At 39.2% G+C, this 22,078-nt stretch overlaps 1 protein-coding gene across 1 annotated transcript in view; it reads left to right on the forward strand.

The window, feature by feature from the left end:
* The window catches only part of SGIP1 (SH3GL interacting endocytic adaptor 1), a 200,216-nt gene that overhangs the window by 65,935 nt on the left and 112,203 nt on the right, over positions 1 to 22,078 (forward strand). Inside the window, exon 2 of the mRNA XM_027058950.2 lies at positions 17,797 to 17,860. Within this exon, the coding sequence (XP_026914751.1) occupies positions 17,797 to 17,860 (64 nt within the window). The remainder of the gene's footprint in view (positions 1 to 17,796; positions 17,861 to 22,078) is intronic.

Raw genomic sequence — 22,078 nt, forward strand, 5'->3', positions numbered from 1 at the left:
CCACCCAGGCACCCCAGACACAAATATATTTAAATATTAGTGTAATTTATTAACCAGGGGGTCCTACACAAGTCATACAATCTCTTCGAGCCTCTGGCTACCCGTAAAATAATGGATGAATGACATCTACCCAGCAGGATGAATTTATGGATTCAGTGACATGAGACATGTGAGAGGGCTTACCATTGTAATTAGCACACAGTAGGAACTCTATTTTTTCTTTGCTTATTACTGCTAATGACCAAGTTCTTTAGTTTCTATTTCTGCTCCTGAAGTAAATGGGTTTTTATTTTCCTCCTCTACCCAGTTTTAAAAGCTGTGGGTCTAAAAAAGCACTGGAGCTGTTTGTAACAGAAACAGATGGATGACTAGAGCAGCCAGAAGAAAAATAGGAAGGCTCCATCAGGGAGACATAACAGAGGGCTCGGCTGATTGACTGTAATTTAGGACATCCATCATCAGGGGTCCAAGGACAAACACTATGAATTCTAAGCCTGACTCAGGCTCTGATTCCTTCTAAAGTGTTAAATAACTCATTTAACATCTGACGAAGATTCACCACAATGCTTGGCATAGCTGGGTTGTCTCAGCCAAGATCATTTATTATACACTATCGTTACACATTAATGCAAAAAAATAATTGAGTTCCTACATAGTAAGGGACTTAACTTGGGTCTGTGATACATTTAGGCAGTCTATAAATTCCCTACACACAGGTTGGTAGATATATGTGCATGCCAGTATTTTATGGAGACAGGATCCATAGCTATGATTAGATTCTCAATGAAGTCTGTGATCAAAAAGAAGTTAAGAGCTACTGCTACATACTAACAGACGTTTCTTGTTATAGTTAGGACATTTTCATGAGTATGTTTTTCCTGGAATCCTAAAACATTCACCCTGATGAAAACAAGATTGTTTTTCACGCATTGTTTCTATGCATTATTTCCATGACCTATACTATCTTGTAATGGGACTTTTACTACATCAGTTTCTCAACAGAACTCAAACATATTCCAGAGTTTCAATTGATGATAAAACATGCTTGAATTTATAACACTCTTCTCCTAATCACGAACTTTCTCCATCATTCTCTCGTATTTCAAAAGACAAAATATCAACTGGTCATCTCAAACAATGAGTTCCTTGAGGATAAGGAACCAAGGCTTGGAGTTTTATCACACCCAAAGGCCAGGTAGCCCAGCAATCTGAATGCATTACTTATAAATAAAACCTGCTCTATAATGGAGAACACCCTTAGGCAGCTGTGAAGCAGCAAGCTGTTTCAGGCATGACCTACCATTGGGCATAGCTGAGTGATAGACGATGCACCATAGTGGTAGTGGTGGGAGGGAGGGAGTTTGCTAGCGACTGATGGTTGAGAGTATTTGAAGCAAAGAAGCTGAAGTCACTGTCTCTAGTGCTAAAATGAAAACCAGTAATTCAGAGATAGAAATGGTATTCATTCCCCCCTTGCCTTTTGATTGTGTGGCTGACTCTATTCTATCACAGGGGAGCCCTAAAAGACCTAGAGTGAAGCCACCAGCACCCCACCCCCTCCTAACCAGGGGACACTCTGTCACAAAGATGCCTAATCCACCTCTTTAATTTCTTCAGAGGTGAGGCCAACTCAAAAGGTTAGGACTTGTTTGGCAAAGGGAGTATTTCATCCCACATGCAAACCACTGACTTAGTTGTATATTGCTCTTTGCTTTCCTGACTACAAACTTATTTTTCTGTAATACTGATAGCGATAGAATGGAGCAGACCATATAGAACAGATACTCCCAGGAGCGCTGGGAGAGGAGACTAGGGAAGCACAAGATCACTGGGTCTCATGAGCTAGTTTAGCAAGTGCATGGTCGGGGCACAGTGTGCACCAACTGCTCTCCACTCAGCCTCCCAGCAGACATGTGTACATGGGTCGAGAGCCTGGGCCTTGGGTTCCGACAAGCCTGAATTTGACCCCTGACCCATCATTTACTATTTCTACCATGTTGGAAATCTGTGGTGCTTCTCTGAGAGGTGTGCCTCATCTGCAAAGCGGGGATGGTTATACCCACATAACAGTGTGGGGCTGTGAGTTCTAATGAGATAATCCATGAAAATTACATGATGGCATTTAACAAATTCTAGCTAGCCTTCTTCCACAGAACTTAATTTTCTAAAAAAACAATGTATTTTTATGTATAATATATGTAAAATGTAATGTATATTACATTTTGGAAATATAAAAAGTTAGGTTTTAATCTATTCTGTTAATGTAGATTATAGACATATATTAATATATTTAATATATGTCTTTAATATATATGTAAAATATATTCTTAAAAATCAATATTCTTACATTGCTTCTGTTTCTTATGCAAAGACCAAACATAACTGAATCTATTTTTTGATGGTGAAGGTAACATTCTTGCATCGACTTGAGACAACTTTAAAAGTGCTTTTTAGGGGTGCCTGGGTGGCGCAGTCGGTTAAGCGTCCGACTTCAGCCAGGTCACGATCTCGCGGTCCGTGAGTTCGAGCCCCGCGTCGGGCTCTGGGCTGATGGCTCAGATCCTGGAGCCTGTTTCCGATTCTGTGTCTCTCTCTCTCTCTGCCCCTCCCCCGTTCATGCTCTGTCTCTCTCTGTCCCAAAAATAAATAAACGTTGAAAAAAAAATTAAAAAAAATAAATAAAATAAAAGTGCTTTTTATATGTATCATTTTTAGAATCCCGATTAATGCCCCATGCTCTACTTCAACAAAGCCATCAGGCACTGTTCATTGGGCCGGTGGCCCCAAGATAAAAGCCCTTTCCTTCTCCAGACAGTGTGATGCATCGTTTCGTCTTTGGCAGTCGCCCTACCTGTCTTTAACTTTGCCTCTTTGACTCATCTGTTCACTGCTGCCCTTCTGGTCTGGAAAAGGAGATCAAGAAGGATGTTCTATCTGTCCTTAAAACAAGAGGGAACAGGCACTGAGGGAGAGTCTGAGGGTCTCTTCTGTGTTATATACACAAGTGTGAGTACACTTTATTTGTGCGTACATATCCAAGTGTGACACCTTCTTTCACCTTTCCTTCTACTTTTCATTTACTTTGCTGCATTTTTAGGACTTTGGCTGTATCTATGATTCATGCCCTTAGATAAGTAAAGATTTGCAAGTGAGTATTTAGTGGAGGTTCTTTTCTCAGTGATGGAAAAAGTCTTAACCTGAAAACTCCTTGTTCAGTTGCTTATACCAAATAATGATGGAGAAGGTCATTTTTGGCACTCAAGTCTTTGCCTGGCTTGAAACCTTTTTTTTCAATTCAGTGAATGTTCACTGACTATCTGCTGTGTATGTGGCACTGAATTAGGTTCACAGATGGGGCACAAGATGAATAAGAAGTCGGTCCCGTTCTCAAGCAGTTTAAAGTCTAAGAGAACAAAGATAATGTAAACTGTAATAGGAGGCAAAAATTTGGTAAGTTCTATAATGAAGTCGTAAGTGAAGTTTGGAAGAACCCAAGGGGGGAAAAGTTCAGTTCTGTAGGAAAACTTGGTACAGACATAGGTGGGCACTTCTGAGCCAGCCTGAGGAAGGGGGGGTTTCTGTGGGTATAGTTTGAAGAAACGGTCGTCCAAAGAGATAGACCTCCAAACAGAGGCTAACACGTAGGTCATGAATATACTTGTTTAGGGAATGAGGAGAATGTTTGGTTGCAGAGCACAGTGTTCAAAGAGTAATGATGACAGATAAAACTGGAGAACTATGAAAGACCTGGTCCTCCCTCCACACGAAGTAGGGAGTTCTGTCTTCTGATGACTTCAGAGCAGATTGAATTCCACTGAAATCACTGAGGTGGGCTGTACTTAGACCAAGTGGCTGAGGCGAGAAGGTGTGTGCATGTGTTTATGTGGCCATAAAAAAGAAAGAAAAAAAACGAGAGCTAGCCTTGGTTTTCTTTTTAAAAAAAATTTTTTTTTAACACTTATTTATTCTTGAGACAGAGAGAGACAGAGCATGAGTGGGGGAGGGGCAGAGAGAGAGAGGGAGACACAGAATCCGAAACAGGCTCCAGGCTCTGAGCGGTCAGCACAGAGCCCGATGCGGGGCTTGAACTCACGGACCGTGAGATCATAACCTGAGCTGAAGTCGGACGCTTAACCGACTGAGCCACCCAGGCGCCCCTAGCCTTGGTTTTCAAGGGAGTTTCAAAGGAGAAATATCTGGGGCAGCCTGACTAGTGTGCTGGCAAAATTTTAAATTAAGCGTGTAGATTCTGTTATAAATGTGACTGTTCCAGGAAGAACAAAATACATTTGTGAAAGGTACCACATAATTAGCTTAATTCAGATTCAGCATTTGTATCTTGGCATTTCTACAGATACCATTTCTAATGACTTTTTTTTCTGTTTTGTTTTGTTTTCTATTATTAAAGTCACCTTTTGCTTTCCTTGTCTTTGAGGTTATAGTCTCATAAAGTGAAAAGTCTTTTTAGAGTACTTAACAGAAAATTTAATCAAAATGCTAAGCCAGATCTCAGCTAAAAAAGTATTGGCGTCATTGGAAGTGTGATTCAGATTGCTAGGGCAGTGCCGTTCAGCCAAATAGGGGTTCATGACACTATTCTAGACATTTAGAAAGTAATGAGTTATATTTATCATAGAAGTGGAAACAAAAACATATTCAAACATAAAGCTATGTGGTAATTTAGAGTACTAGAGAAGATGTATATGTAGTTTTGTGTTCTCTCTCTCTACATATATAGGTACACATATTTATATTTTTATATTGGTCTATATATCATACACACATATTTGAGCTGAAGTAAAGCATGAAAGTTGGAGTCCAGTCCCCTCTATAATTCTCTGTGTGGCTGTGGGCCTATTGCTTTCAACTCTCAGGGCTTTAGTTTTGCTGATCTAGTCCCAAACCAAATGTTGATGTCCACTCTGCTATTCTGTGACTTAATTACCTGTCAGTTGTGCTGTGTTATTTCCTCTTTTTTGTCCTTTAACGGAAGCTTATTAAAACCCCCTTCCAAGAACAAACAAAAATAAAAATTGGCTTAAATTATGATTTGGAAGTTGGTTAAAAACCTCAAAGCCTTCTTCAACCATTACCTTTAGGGGGGAAAAAGTAATTCAGCAAACCATACCATAGATTTTTATCCATCCAAAAAATTTTAAGAATTTAACCTGGGATCAGTTTTATATTCAGACTCAATTTTTAGAAAATAATGATGTGACAAGCCATTGATTTTTCTAAGAACATTATTTGTTAAGCATGATTTATTTAGGTTTCATAGCAATCCTATGACATAAGATCCATTTTATGGATGAGCATATTGAGGTTAAGAGAGGTGTAAATTTATTCAAATTAGCACAAGTAGCTAGTGGCAGAACCGGTTAGTTATGCGAGACTAGAGCTGCAGAGAAGTGATAGCATCTTACATCCATGCAGGGATTGAAAGAGACAGCTGACTTCCAAAGAACCAAGTTCCTTTGTGAGAGTGCAAAACTTTTGCTGGGGCGTGGTTTCACAGACTCGGACTGTTTTTCAGCATCTCTTACATCTAGGTGGGACTATTTGGTATACAAGCCATGCTGTTCTGGCCAGTGGCATATAAGCAGGACTATCTCTTTCCTGGCTGAGGTGGTAAAATATCTGAGATACCTTTCTCATACTCTTCCACCGCAATCTTAGAGACCATGTCTTAGAGGTGACAGCTTTATGAGATGGAAGGAGCCTAGGTGAACAGATTGGAGATATATAGATACAGATATAGATATAGATATAGATATAGATATAGATATAGATATAGATATAGATATAGATATAGATATAGATATAGATATATAGACACATATTTGATATATATCAAGAAGGATTCATATATATGAAATTGAGCTAACAGCACTCCCTGATGGATTGGCTATGGAGAACAAGGGAAAGGAGGAGTGCAAGGTGCTTCTTAGGTTTCTAGATGAAGCATCTTGGGGGATGATGGTACCATTTTACTTGGAGAGAAACCCCCTGAAAAAGAAACTGGCTTGGGAGGAAGATCAGCTTTCGATTACCCATGCTTCATGTGAACATTTGTCCTTATCTTGTTAGACTGGTGAAAAGTAGGCAAGATTTTATAGAATCTTACAGTTAACATATCCAACAGAAGAAACCAGAAAATATACTAGAAGGTTTGTGAGGGGAAATGCATTTTCCTTCCCTTTTCATATTAACAAGGAAAGAGAAGAACCTTACTATTTTCACTGGATTGGATACTTTACTTTTAGATGATATATACTACCACAGTTTACTGTTTTTCAACCCCAATTAAGATGATAAAAATAATCACACAAATAAATAATGATATTGCTTTCTGCTTGGGTAGCATTTAATTTACATATCCAAATCCATTTTCTCGTTTAAGACAATAATCATGGGAAGCAGGTAGTTTACAGGTCAGGAAGCTGAATTCTGGAGAGATTGATCTTTTTTTCAACAACACATATCTGGTTAGTGGTAAATCTACAGTCTGGTTTCGGGACTGACTGCAAATGTAGCACAACTCTGTTAGGGGTTTGAGTTCAGGAAGTATGGAGGTTTCAACAGAAGGCTCTTAATTAGGTTGAATCTCAATTAGGATTATCAAAAGTGATATATTTATATACTGTCACAAATGGTAAACTCTTAAGTGGTAAGAAATGTTCAGGAATTCAGGAAATTTAAATACTTTGGTTAGAGTTTCTATACAGAACCTAACTCAAATGTTAGTTTTCAAATAACTAGTGTAGCATAGTACTTTTGGCAAAAGAACAGTGTAATTTTATCTCTTGATGATCTAGAAGAGACTCATTTCATTTATTTAGCATATCATAGTGACATTAAACAATTTAATTACTTTTGGAGCTTTCTGGAACAAGGTAATAGATGATGTTACTTTCCTTCTTGAATACTTTCTTTTTTCAAATTTTTTAAATATTATTTTTGAGAGCGAGATAGAGTGAGAGTGGGGAGGGGCAGAGAGAGAGGGGGGCACAGAATTCAAAACAGGCTCCAGACTCGGAGCCATCAGCACAGAGTCAGACGCAGGGCTCAAGCTCATGAGCTGTGAGATCATGACCTGAGCCGAAGTCAGACGCTTCACCGACTGAGCCACCCAGGCGCCCCTCAAACACTTTCAATGACTGCCTGTTGCTCTTAAAATCTAAAGTCTCTAACTTGACCTTCAAGAACTTGAATGACATGGCCTTGCACTTCCTCATCTTATGTCACTCTTCACTCCAAACACCACAAAATTATGCATACATGTCATACTGATGAAGAGATAAACAGTTAAAGTGGGTGGCAGCTACTTAATTGAAGGTGGGTGTTTTAGGGTTACTTAGTAACTGATCTGTGATCTCACATTATTCAAGGGTAATATTAGATACAGTATCCCTAGACCAGAAGAATCTCTGGCACATGACAGATATTCAGCAGGTTCCTATTCTATCAACCACTGAGTGAGAAGATGAGGAGGTCTTCTGATAGTGATCACAAATAGTCTGGAACTTGCACGACTCTAAGCACTGAATAAAAGGCTAGGGTTGTATCCCTGGCCATTACTGGGATATTGGTGAAGAGAATACTGACCAATATGGAAAAATTGCCATTCTGACCTTGCTAGGTAAGAATGAGGATCTAGAACCAAAGAATCATTAGTAGAATAACAAACTTCAATTTGAATGTTAGCATATAAGATTTATAAGTATGACCATTTAGCCATGCGGAGGGGATTGCTTGATAATTCTGCAAGCCTATCAAGGGTTAATTTCCCAAGAGCCTTAACTTGATATGTTCTGCCTCCAATGAGAATAGACAAAAGGGGATCAGGTTTTCATTGCAATTTGATAGATTTATATTATCCCACAGGAATAATTTCATGTCAATGAATTTTGTTATCTGTTAGGATTTATAGCCAAAGCATGGATGGTGGGATGACAGAAGGATGGATGGATGGAGGGCAGGTGAATAAATACATGGATAATCATGATCTTTATGACCCTTGTAAGTGGGATCCATCTACATACATCCCAGAGGCCTTTGAGACCTCTCAAAAGAACTTAGAGCTAAATTCTCTATTTAGTTCCCTTTTGAGACTTGTATTTTTTGTGCATGTGTATCTGATGACTGATCTTATTTTTTAAAAATATCTCCTTCTCGGGGCGCCTGGGTGGCGCAGTCGGTTAAGCGTCCGACTTCAGCCAGGTCACGATCTCGCAGTCCGTGAGTTCGAGCCCCGCGTCGGGCTCTGGGCTGATGGCTCAGAGCCTGGAGCCTGTTTCCGATTCTGTGTCTCCCTCTCTCTCTGCCCCTCCCCCGTTCATGCTCTGTCTCTCTCTGTCCCAAAAATAAATAAATGTTGAAAAAAAAATTTTTTTAAATATCTCCTTCTTTATATATTTTTAACTTTTAGACCATTTCTATTCTATTTTGGAAGTAGGCTTCATGGGCTCTTAGTAAGTGAAGTTGGCTAATGGCCTGTGGTGGGTTGGCTCTGCAGTGCCATGTAAATCTCCTTTCCCCTTGTCCACCTCTGTGCCTCTCCCTAGTAGGTTAGTATTAAACCACGAGAATTCTATGCAGAATGTGTTCCAGCTTTCTTTTTCAATTCACCTTTGACAAATTTAACTCAGAGCACTAAATGGCACATGTAGTAACAAGTTAGAGGTTTTACCAAAGTACTTGCTCTTTTCCTCCCTGGATGAAATATAAAAAGACAAGGGCACATGAAAAGGATTTTTGTTACTGTCCAGTTTGCTTTCTTTGGGATGTATTCCCTTGTTGAAAATGGAATGTTTTGGAAATGAAATTTGGTGAATTGTGATTCAGTGAATTTTTCTGTTTATGCCTCAAAACCAGAGTCCATCTGAACAGGATCATTAACTTTAATTTAATCTTACATGTCAGTGTCAGGCAGGGGAGGGACTGGAGATGGAGGGGAGAGAAGAGAGTCAGTGTATGTGGGAAGAGAGAATGAGAGGGAGGAAGGGGGAATAAGAGGGAAGCCATTTTATAGAACAAGGTTCTCATTGAACAGGTCAAATTAATTTTGTGTTTGAAGTGTTATTTTCCAAGCAAAGCATGTGTGTCTCCTCATCACAATGGAAGCAAGAAACTCCAAATTCAATATACCACTAATCCAAGTAGAGGTGACATTGGCTTATTCTCAAATCACACTGGGAAGACCAGCTGATTAAGTTCGTAATAGACTTGCACATAGTAAAGGCTTCATCAATGCTGTATTTTTATGCTACAGGAGATGGTTATATTTCCTGAAAAGACTGTGAGTCTTCTAATCCCCACTTATCTGTTGTGATAGATGTTACCAGATTAAATTTATTGAGACCAAGTTTGGTTTCTCTACTAAAACTGTAATCCAAGAAAGCTCAAGATTTTGAAATTTTGATTATTACCGATTTTTGATGTATTTTTATTTCTAGAAGAATAGATCTACAAATCAGGCATTTAGTTGCTTTTATGTAATCAGCTGAAATAACTGGTTCCCAAATGCTTTGTAACTATCAAAACTGCAAGAAAAGCAAGAGAAATCTGCATGTAGTGGTGCACAATATAATGTAGGTGTTATACAGGACTTTTATACTCATTTAAACTTTACCCAAAGCTTTTATGATGAACAGCTGAGAAAACTGAGACTCAGAGGTTAAGTTACTTGCCCCAGGACATAGAATAGACGACATTCGAATCCAAGTCTTTCAGAGCTCAACCCTCCTAACTTTCATTACAACTGCATACTCTTCCCAAGGATCTTTCTGCTTAAATCTTAATAGAAGTTGTTCATCTGCTTAAAATTCCTCCTAATTCTACTCAGATCCTGCATTACATTAATAATAGCATAGCAGACACTAAGTCTTTTTGTGGCAAATCCGTTCCATGACCATCTTCTCTTTAACATTTTCTTCCGTGTCACCAAATGTCCAATATTTCTTTAAAAAAAAAAAAAAGTCATCACTGTTTTTAACTCCTTGAAGTTCTGAATTGCCGTCTAGCAATCTCCATTTTAGTGCATGAACATGAACTCTCACGTATCAAATCTGAATGTTAAGGTGCCATCCATCTCTCATCCTTTCGCAGTCCAATACTAATGGAGGACATCATCAGGATGCACATTTCTCCCCGTAGGCTCCCCTCAGAATGATCGGGTACCATCTTTGTGCCTATTAAGTACAAAGAACAACTGAATTTCCTTTGAGTCACATAAGAATGAAGGTAAAACATTCAGACCAAAGGGCACATGCCCATCAATTTTGGACAATTTTGATGAGAATTGCAAATATATAGAGCAACCAGCAAACATTTGCTGAGTGACTACCATGTACCAAGTACTGCCTGACACTGAACTTTCCTTTATTAAGCAGTTCCTGTATCTTATGCAGTAGTCTAAGTACTGAAAATCATAAACATAAAAAACCATGGGAAGGGCTGAACTCTGTCTTCACCTATCTTACATTGTTCTGTAAGACCCTCTGACAAAGAATCTGAATTGGATTATAGTACCTATATTTAAAACTTAGAGGAAGAGCTGATATGCAAAGAATCTTAATCTTTCCTGACAGAAATACAGCGACCATCATAATGAATAGATATTGACAGTCTAGAGTTACTGTCAATATGCGGCATTATGCCCAGGACAATTAAATTTGTCTGTTTTATATTACTGAGACCAAGTGCTTGGCCTGGGTTCCTGCAGAAAATAAATAATTCCATTACATGTGATTCACCTTTGAGTAACCCTCCAAGCTGAAGGCTCAAGCTGAAAATTTACGTTATCACACAAAGAATAGATTTTGCAAACATTTATTAGGTGTCCTTGTGTTCCCTGGGCAGCATACAAAGATTTAAACATGCAAAATACAGTCTTCATATGTAAGAAATGTGCATCTTAATTTTCCTAAAAAGGTTTTTCAATTAAAAAAAAATCTAGTTGGTTTTTGTTTGTTTTTTAATAAGAGAGCAAAATGAATTGTGATGACTGACAAAGAGATATACAGACACGTGAGGAACATGGACTCTGGAGTCAGGCAGAAGGGACTCTGAAATGTGGTCTGTCAGCTACTAGCTGTGTGTTCTGGTACCAGTTACTCCTCATACTCCACGGTATAGAATCAATACGATAATAGCTCCCATCATATGAGGTTGTACTGGGGTAAGATCAAGAACTTCCTGATACATTCCCTAAACCATCGTAAGTACTTAATAATTTACTTCCATTCATTTTTCACTATGATATGTGTTTTGGGCTAAATTGAGCTTTTGATGTGCTCTTATGCACATTTTTCACCTAAAAATGTGGTGAGGCCTTAGCACACCACTCACCCTGCATTTCCATTCTCTGCTCTAATGCTTATGCATTCATTCAGATAGTTCCATCCTGTGCTGTTTGGGGCTCCTTCTTCCCTAACACTTCCGTTTGCACAAATGCATATCAAAAACCTGAACATCCATGGAATTGTAGGTTGCAAAGATCAGAAAAAGTCATTAGTTTTTGTATTAACCATTATAAAAACTTTGGCCTTTTTTTTTTTTTTTTTTTTTTTTACATGTTAAACAGATATGGATGGTGTGTTCACCATGTCCCATGCATTGCTCTGCGTACTACAAGAAGCATCGTGACCACCCCGTAAAAAGTTGCTTGGTTTTGGAGTCAGACAGAACTGGCTCAAATCTTGGTCTTATCGCTTGTTTGTTTAGTGATCTTAGAAGAACTTAATCCCTTGGAGTCTGTTTCTTAATTCATAAGATAGGGGGTTGGTGATACCTTCTGAGCTCATTGAAAGGGTTAGTCTGTGTGAAGTGCTTAGCACAGTGCCTGGCACATACGAGGTACTCAGTGAATAAGAGGTACCTCCCTTTGCTCTTAGTGATTGCAAAGAGAAAAACTGGGATTATCCCTCCAAACCTCATGCCCTGTGAGGACATTAATCTTATATTAAAAGTAACATAATGCCTCTTAGATTCTCTTTGCTGCAAATGACAGCCACCAATGGGTCAAATTGGGATTTGATCCCAAATCTTTGGATTCCAAAGAGGGCCATGCATTCTGCTTCTTCCCACCAGGTCTCCTGCTTGTGTTTCTGGGAACTGGAATCTTCATGCTTTGGGCGAGATACATGAGGGAATGATTTGTGTCCCTCTAAGAACTGTATTTTGCATACTGACTGACCCTAAACAGCTCACTGCCATCCCTCCTCCTCGTGCTCCTTTTTTTTTTTCTTTTCCACACCAGTAGGTCACTCTAGACCCAGCTTTGTGCCCTGGCCTTGCATTATCCAAGCTCTGCTCCAAAGCACTGTTTTGGGAAAGATAGGAAGTGGAAGAACCAAATATACCCCAGGAAGATGATCTCCAAAAGTACTGCCTTTTCAACAATTTCATAGGCAATACGCTTATATGAAGGCTTTAACACCACAATGAAGAGCTATTAGTGAAAGCAATGTGTAAGCAAGATGGTGAAATGAGTAAAGAAAGTAATCAAAAAACAATACCTTCAAAGGAGCTCTGTCTCTCAACAATCAAATACACAGAATATGCCCCCCCCAACCCCAGCAGGGCCCTCTCTCCCCCAGCATTAGAACCTGGCTTTGTCTTTGGCTCTTCTCCTCTCTACTGCATCCCTACATCTCTCCCCATCTCAGCCCCTTTACATTAGCTCATGTGATAAACCAGTTGCTGCCAATGTGCTAATAGGACTGTGACCATTTTACATGTGGATTCTCCTTGTTGTCCCACAGCTAGCAGTGGAATGGCAGGAATTCTGGACAAGGATAGAAAGGAGGATGTAACTGGCAGGACTCTCCACTTAGACTCCTCTATGGGAGGATGGCATCTCTGGTTAAGGCCAACAGTGTCTTCTGCGTGTCTGGGTCTCAGCTCCTGTCTAGAGGATGTTCACACCTCAGTTTCTCTTTCTGGACTCAATTCCAGGACGATTACCTCAACTTGTCCATCTACAGAATCAGTCTTCATTTCTAAGGAGAACAAAATTTCAAATGGGATTTTTAAAAATAAAACAGAAGACATAAAACCAAGCAAAAACCCTGTAGGTTCTTTTGACTATCAGATTTTATGTTTGATCTAAAATTAATATAGAGTCCAAATGTTTCTTTTTGGAATTTCCCTCCGAACAATTCTGTTTTCAGTGTAACATTTAAAGGCTCATATTCAGAATTTAGCATTTGCTTAATGAGTTTTTATAGAACAGTTGTACTCAGGAGAAAAAAAATGGGTAAAGGTCATTATGTTCTGCTCTACTATTTCTTCTTCACCTGCAGAGTTGTATACTCTTAAAACCAGGAAGTTCCAAGGTAATTTGACTTTTTTTTAAAATTATCTCAGGGAAGTTTCAGAGAACAACACTAGTAAACACAATTTGTGTTTTAAACTTAAAAGATATTTTAAGTTAAAAAAAAAGACTCTCCAACTTTTTGGACCTTTCACAAGAAATATATTTTACATATGAGTATACTAAATGTTGTTTATCCATTTATCTATTGATAGAGAACAATTTCATTATAAAAATTTTTATTATTGAAGTATAGTTGATATAAAGTGTTAAGTTAGTTTCAGGTACAAACATAATGATTTGACAATTCTATGTATTATGCAACGTTTACCTCAATAAGTATAGTTACCATCTGTCACCGTGAGGACTATTTCATTTTGAGGAGAATTTTATTCAGAAAATAATTGTAACTAAATGATCAGGCGTACCTTTATAGGTTTAATTGCATATATATAATAAGTGGAGCTTAGGGGCGCCTGGATGGCTCAGACGGTTAAGTGTCCGACTTCGGCTCAGGTCATGATCTCGCGGTCTGTTAGTTCGAGCCCCGCGTCGGGCTCTGTGCTGACCGCTCAGAGGCTGGGGCCTGTTTCAGATTCTGTGTCTCCCTCTCTCTCTGACCCTCCCCCATTCATGCTCTCTCTCTGTCTCAAAAATAAATAAACGTTAAAAAAAATTAAAAAATAAGTGGAGCTTAGAGGCTTTTGAAGAAATCTCTTGTCAATTTAGAAAAGCCTGACTGTGAGAAGTACTGTATATTTAGAAGCTCATGAGATATTTCTGGGCCTGACCTATAGATTCAGGGTTCATCTATGTACAGATGGCAAGTGAAACCATGTGGGTTTGCCCCAGGGAGAGGGTATAGAGGACCCTAGGACAAAATCCTGAAGAACTTCAACGTTTGGGGAGCAATAGAGGTAAGGGAGCCTCCAATTTCCTCCCTAGAAATGATGATAATGAAACCTAACTTAGGCAGTTATTTGAGAAGAAAACGCCTCCTACTTTTGCACATACATGAGACAACAGATGTAAAGCAACTGGTGCCTGGCTTATAGGTAAGGCCTCAGTAACAATAACTAATAATATTACACTGATGAAACTTCTTATTCTATATTTTTCTTATGTTATCACTGTTGTCAATTTCTGTACTCTTTGCTTTATGTTATTACCTTGTAACATCATATCCAGGATCACCTATTTTGAAATGAGCTTTCCCACCCTCTTAAAAAATCAGTCTATTTTTAATTTCATTTTTATTCCCAGACTTGACTAGCTCCTCTCATAGTACCAAAGGAAACTAAAAGAATCTAAATTAAGTAGAGAGGAGCTAGAGGCACAGGCCAGACTTCCTGTGTGGCTGACCCAAGGCTGCAGTTCTGGATGCACACTGGAGGATGTTCTCACCTCCACAGCTTGGAGGAGAATCGTTCTAGCCCAAGATCATCAAGACAACAAAATTCTTTCCCTTAATATCTCTTTGTTTTGATATTGACAAAGGAATAGTTACTTCATTTCTTAAAAAACAAGTGATGTTTTTCCCTCCCATTTCTGGTAAAGAATAGTTGACAAATATTCATGACCCAACCTAAAAACAATTACAGAAATTGACTTTAAAATTGTCGTGAAGTTCTGGAGTCAGAAGTGGAAAATCATTACTCCCTTTCAAAAAACTTATTTGAATATTTTTTTTAATGAACTCTGAAACGTATGACCACACCTGTACATTCACTTTTAACACAGTTGGTATGATTGTTTCTTCCTGGATCTTCTCAAAGAGCTGTTAAGATACAAATAACTTCTACGTTTCATAACTGTTTGCTTTAGTCTTTCAGAGTTGTCTTCCTACTTTCCTAAATTTCTCCAACCTTTCTCGAGGGGGAAAAATGTTTCCAATGCTTTCTCTTATTTGACAATTTGGTTAGTTCTGTTTTTCTGGAATGTCACATATTTGGTGTATTCCCGTATGTGTTCCGTATATAGAAAAGTATTCTAGATATGGGAAATGCAACTTTCAGTGAAATTAAAATTACAGATTGGCATAGCATTTTGTGAATGTGTGCAAATTCTTTCTTCCCTTATTATTGGCTTATTTGTTATAGACAGAGATTGAGACACAAAGAGATAGAACTTGTATTAAGCTACACAATTTAAAATGATGCTGGAAATGAACTCTGTCCCCTGAATCCTGATCCTTTGCACTTTTCACTGGAAGATGGACAATTCATGGTGTTTGTGATTTAGTTCATATTGGCTATTGTCCAAATTTGGTGGTCATAACAGGACAGAATCTATGGAAAACTACTATTGCCTGTTCTCTTACCAATTTAATACAAGAATTACTGGAATTTATGTGTATTTTCTGATCTGTTTGGTGGAACATGCTGTCTCTTATAGTCAATTTATAGAAAATAAAATGATTTGAAAACATAAAATAATAATAGCATTTATTTTAAAGTCCTATAAAAACCAGCAGTGATTGGTAAAATATAGCATTTACTGTGACCCCAAACCTGAATTAGAAGCATGGAAAAGCCAATTAAGAGGTCTGGACCCAAGAAGAAAATGATGATTGTCATTATGATATTTTTTCCCTATAAGAGGATAAGGCAATTAGAGGTAAGAAGCAAGAAAGTTTTTAACGATTAAAATTAAAAATGAGGGTGCCTGGGTGGCTCAGTCAGTTGAGCATCCCACTGTTGATTTCAGCTCGGGTCATGATTTCAGCGTCATGGGATGGAGCCCCATGTCAGGCTCCATACAAAGTGTGGAGAATCTCTCTCACCCTCTTCCCCTCTCCCTACTGACACGCACTCTCTCTCTCTCTCTTTAAAATTAAAAAAATTAATAAATAAAAATTAATGGGGGAAGGTGTTCCTAAATATTATGGGTGGGTAGTTTTAAATGTCAGTGAGTTTTCCTATAAACTCATGTGAAGAGTAATGAAGAGCTTAATGTGGGAAGAGATTTTTTTTTTGAAACAAACATTGACATTTTAAAGACCTAAACACCTTAAATGGAATGACTATTAAAATGCAAAATTAGACTGAACAGAGACATTTTGGGGATCACATATGAGTAGAATCCTAAGAGCCAGATAATGAATGACTCACGTAAGCTGAGAGGTTTGGGCTGACTCACATGTTTTGGAAGAAGGTGTCATCAAATCTCTGATTCTGTCAATGTTTTTCCCTTTGTTCCACCTGTTAGTGCCAAACAAATCCTGAAATTCAGTGACTTTTCCAGCTCCAATTTGTCAAGAAGACTTTCCAAACCACCAATAACAAGTCTAAGTCTTTGAAATATATAGGCATCTAGTATATCTTAATAATACTCACTGAGAAACATGAGCCATATATGTAACTATGGAACACGTAGGAGATAGGAATCCCAGACAGAGCCTTGACAGGATAGGAATGGAAGAACCAAGATTGGGCTTGGTTTCTCCAGGATGGAAGAAAGGAGCCTTCTTACCCCAATACTTCCTGAATGATGCTTCCTGGAAGATATTTTAAATCAACAAATGTTATCTGGTACCTATACCAGGTGTAGGGAACATACAGAAGGAATCCTTGGTCTGTGTCGTAGAAAAGCTCACAGCCTGTGAGGGAAACTGACATAGGAACTAAGTGAAACAATTTGATAAATAAAAATATACCTAAGAGCAACATTAGGGGTTGGGGGGGGCACAGAATAGTCAGCTTCTTATACCTCTAGGGCTGAGAAGCCCTCACAGAAGGGGCATTTGTCTGGGCCTTGATAGATGGTTGAAATTCTAAATATCCGAATAGGAAAAGCACCTCAACCAGAGGTAAGAACCACTTATAGAAGAAAGAGATACTGGAGTACAGATGTTGGGGTATGTTCAGAGAATGGTTAATAATCCACAGAATTGAAGAATTAGAAAAAGATGAGATGGGACTATGGGAGACAAAGATGTGTTCTGTCAATGTAGCTCTCTTGTTCATGTAATCTGTGCCTTGGAATGGTCCTACTCTCAGGATATGTCTCACCCAAAAATTGCTGTTTATATAAATCTGTGATATGGTTTCTTGACCAAGGACCTATTTAGTGATGAATAACAATAATCTAAGAGAACCTTGCAATCTTTTCTATATCTAGCCCGGATCTCCCTTGCATTCTTTATATTCTTAGATTGTTCAGAGAGCTAAGAACTTACAGTGCTGGGTCTTTGATAAACATCTGTTGAAAATAATAATGAATCATGTCCACGAGCACACACAGATACTTACATAAACTTTCACTGCTTTTTAAATGTTCGAAGTTAACTGGTGTGTTGCAACTTCAAAAATTTCGTTCACTTGGGGGCACCCAGGTAGCTCAGTCGGTTAAGCTTCTGACTTTGGCTCAGGTAATGATCTCACAGTTCGTGAGTTGGAGCCCTGATACCGTGTACTTGAATGTTGCTAGGAGTGTTCAAAGAGGAATTTGATCTCCTTGACCCTTTGTTGTTTTTTCCACAGGATTGAAAAAACGTACAAGGAAGGCCTTTGGAATACGGAAGAAAGAAAAGGACACTGATTCGACGTATGTACTTTGGGACAGCACAGCGGCTCAGCTGCAGCTGAGGGACCACATGTGGCCATGTGGTGTGGTCAGCTGCACGGCAGAATGAAGCACCCGTTAAACCCTTTATTTGGCTAGAATCCCCGAAAGTTACAAAATGGGAAAATCAACAGTTGTTTGGATACAGGTGAAACCAAAGAGGGCTACATTTACTACTCACCTTTAGCTTTTCATCCCATATATTTTTATCATGCATAAATTTTAGCACAGTATGAGTGCTGCACTGTGTCCTTGTCCTCCAAGAACGTATAAATCATGGGATAAAATATCTACCATACCAAAGAAATATCTTCCATATAATAAAATGAGATAACATAGTTGAAATGCCTCCTATGGTAGCTAGTGCTTAGTAAATGCTCAGTAAATGGCAGTAGATGCTACTCTTACTCTTACTAATACAAATTAATATGTGGTCAGTTCCTTATGAGCAGTTAAAAATGAAATTTCATGGAAATTTGAGGGTGGGAAAACTCATGTTTGGACAGATGATCAGTGAAGCCTCAGAGAGGGAGGAACCTTGAGTTTGGACTTCAAGTAGGTGAGGACATGCATCTCATGCCAAGGAAACAATGACAGCCAAGGGAGAGAGATGGAAAAGTCCAGTAGGCATTCAGGACAAGATAGCTAGGACAGTTTGTCTACGTGACGGCTGCAGGTAAAGGTGGTAATGGGAGGCAAGGCTGGAAAGGAGACCAGGCCCAGATAGGAAGGGCTTTAAGGGCTAGGGTGAGGTGTCTGGGCTTCCTTCCTTAGGAATGGGCAACCTTGAAGCCTTGAAGCCTTTTAAACCAGATAGTGTAAAAAGTTTTCTAAGGGGAGGAAGCAATTTGTGTGTGTGTGTGTGTGTGTGTGTAGATATCGCTTGTTAAAATCTCTGGTTCTTACCTTTTCTGTATGCTTTTTCTTTTGGTAAATAATTATTTCAGGGAAATGACATTCACTCTAGTCTTGCAAGTTTTTCTTTTTTTTAATTTTTTAATGTTTTATTTATTTTTGAGAGAGAGAGAGACAGAGCATGAGTAGGGGAGGGGCAGAGACAGAGAGGGAGACACAGAATCCGAAGCAGGCTCCAGGCTCTGAGCTGTTGCACAGAACCCGACACAGGGCTTGAACCCACGAACCGTGAGATCATGACCTGAGCCAAAGTCGGAGGCTTAACCGACTGAGCCACCCAGGCACCCCAGCCATAAACTTATTCTACCAGCAGTGATAGTTGAAGGACATGCTGTTTAGTATAAACCTTTGCCTTTCATGAACCCCTGCTCTCGAATTGGGTCATGCACCATTCTTGCAAAAGGCTGGGAAGTTGTTCTGGCAATTTACTGTCCCTTCAGTGTTAGGTAATGCTTATGTTCGTCTGCAATCATTGAAACCTTGTTGATGCAAACTGTTTTCAGGACTGTCACAACTCTGTGAGTGTTGCCAAGCAACCTGCTCCAGTAGCCGACCAGCTCCAACTATAGCTGATTGAACCTCCTTAGACAGAGAGTGGGGTCGGGACCAGAGCTTCCTGATTTGATCATCATTACAGTGGCTGATAGAGGAAAAGAGAGAGCCTGTGCTAAGTGGCAGGCCCTGTGCAGGGTATTTTTGTATGCACTGATATCCTTTTTAATCCTCACGGCGATTCAATAAGGTTAGAAATAATATCTCAATTTTAGAAATGAGAAATCAGTGCCAAAAGGGATTAAGTAACTCTCTGAAGGCTATCTGGAGATAAGAGTTGGAGCCAGAATTCTAGTCCAAATCAAGTGCCCATCCTCTGTCACCCAGAAGGAAAAGACTAGGTGGGCAAAATTTTAATCAAGACCTGTAGCGGAGTAAGAGAAAAGGCAGTAGCTGCAAAAGGGAACTGACACTTCTTAAAATAGCGACAAAGGCCCATGGTAGATGATTAGTTTTCAAATAGAAGTCAGTAAATATAATGGGTTCTCTGCTAAAAAGAAAATAAAATTACTAAAAATATATGTATAAAACTTCACAAGAGGGGGTTAGAAAATGCATTGATAACACATGCTCTAGCATCTGAGACTGAGATGTTAGCAAACATCTCTCCACTCACCATCCTAGGTCAGATTGTATAAAAACTTTATTCTAGATAACATTTCATGAGTGTTTACTATATTCGAGACACTATTCCAGGCTCTTCACTTTCTTCACTTCATTGAATCCTTTAATAGGCCTATGAGGTATATGCCATTTTCATAGCTATTTAGTAAATGAGGAAACTGAGACACAAAAGGCCCAAAGAACTTGCCCAAGGTTATGCAGTTAGGAATCTATGTTGACTGAATCCAGGCAGTCTGGCACTACAGCCAGTGGTCTTCACTGCCATGCTTACAGCCACCAGACTAGGAGACACAGGCTCCATTCTGTCAATGGTTAAGACAGAGGCAGGATAGGACACTATGCCGCTATGTCCAATTACAGGGAAATGCCACCCCTATAGCTGCAATATGCATGAGATCAAGCAGCCTCTCGTTTAGATCGCCTATTGATATACCCTTGTACCTGGACCAATAGTGGGCAACGCCACAGCCAGGCCTATCTGCAGAGCCTTGTCTTCATATCTATAATGTGCTGCCCCCAAAGACATCCCCGTGAGGATCAGTACCTTTGGATATATCCTACCCTAAAGGTGACACAATCATCTCTCTCTCAGTTCCTTCAGTACAGGTTTGCTATCCTGGTAAGAAATGCTTATTTTTTGCGGTATATAAATCTGAAAAAGGAAGTTTGCTTTGATGAATGTAGGGCAGTACCTTTCCTCTATGCTTTCTGTCCAACCTTGGCTTATTGGTAACCTTGGTAACCCCCTGGATTTACTCGCCTGTCTCGTTCTTTTTACCATGAGCATGACTTCTTCATTATTTCTATCCTCTGATTCTAGCCTAGTGCCTGGCTATAAACACTCAGTATTCATTCAGTGAATTATAACTTTTATCAACTTTTATCTTCCTACACTTTGTTTTACATGAAATTTCTTTGAACCAACTAATTCCCATAGCCAGGTTCAAAGACCCCAAGATTTCTGTCAACTCCCATGGGTCTTTCAATATCTGGGTCCTTTCTGCATCTAGTCCATGTATCGCTGATTTACCTCTGCATCCCCACAGACACAGAACTGCTTACGAAAAATGATGTGCTCCCATCAAGTGTTTTATAATCCAAATGGAATATCTTGCTGAATTTGAAGGGGGTGTTAGTAGGAAAAGGAAATCCCATCATGGAGCCCAGAAGATGTGCTCCTAACTCTCTGCATTTCTCTCCCCCTCTCTCCCTCCCTTCCTCTCCTCTCTCCTCCTCCCCACCCCATGAATCAATAAGGAATGTTGTTACTTGGTCCCACCTCCTAAAGAACAGTTCCAACCACACCAAACTCCGTAAGACTTCAGAGTCCACCTCAAGCACTTATTAAGTTTACCTTCCAAACAATGCAGGTCCTCATCTAAGCATAACTCTGGCCTCTGTGTTAACAGAATAACATTTTTCTAGCTCTTTACAGAGTGAACTAAAATAGGAAGTTATAAAGTCACAGTGACTACCCTTTTATTTCTACCTTCCTCTGGCTCCTCCAGTTCAGTTTCCCAAAGGAACAATAATATTACTTGCTTTGAAGTCTAACATGGCTGCAAATGGTCAGTTTTGTGTTCTCAGTGATGAGACACCATGAAAGAGAAAAAAAAAAAACATAACAAATGAACAGTTTTGACTAGTTAGTATGGGCCAGGAACTAATTACAAGTTCTTTATATACTTTATTTTATTTAAACAGACTTTGAGAGATTAAGTAATGTATTCAAGGTCACAGAACTAATGAGTGGTGGAGTCTGGACACCCAGGTTCATCCTACTCTGGAACCTTTACTGCTAGGCACTGCAACACAGTGTCACCCTGGATGATGAACTCTCTTGGCCTTAGGTCATCAAGGGGGCCATTTAGCAAACATTGTCCTCCATTTCCTGCTCTCCTGAAATCAAAGGAGCAGTAGGTATATAAATATAGAAGAAAATACAGATTCTCAAAGTAAAGAGAGAAATACCATAGGAGTTCCTTTCTATAGGGAGAGATTCAAGACCAGTCACAGGGGAGAAGATGAGAGAGGGCAAGTCAGTTTACATTCCTTGTGGTAGTTTAAATAGAGCCAGCTGAGTGGGACAGACTCTTAATAAACTCCCCT

This window comes from Acinonyx jubatus, chromosome C1 (assembly GCF_027475565.1).
Source record: "Acinonyx jubatus isolate Ajub_Pintada_27869175 chromosome C1, VMU_Ajub_asm_v1.0, whole genome shotgun sequence".
NCBI classification, from domain to species: Eukaryota; Metazoa; Chordata; class Mammalia; order Carnivora; family Felidae; genus Acinonyx; species Acinonyx jubatus.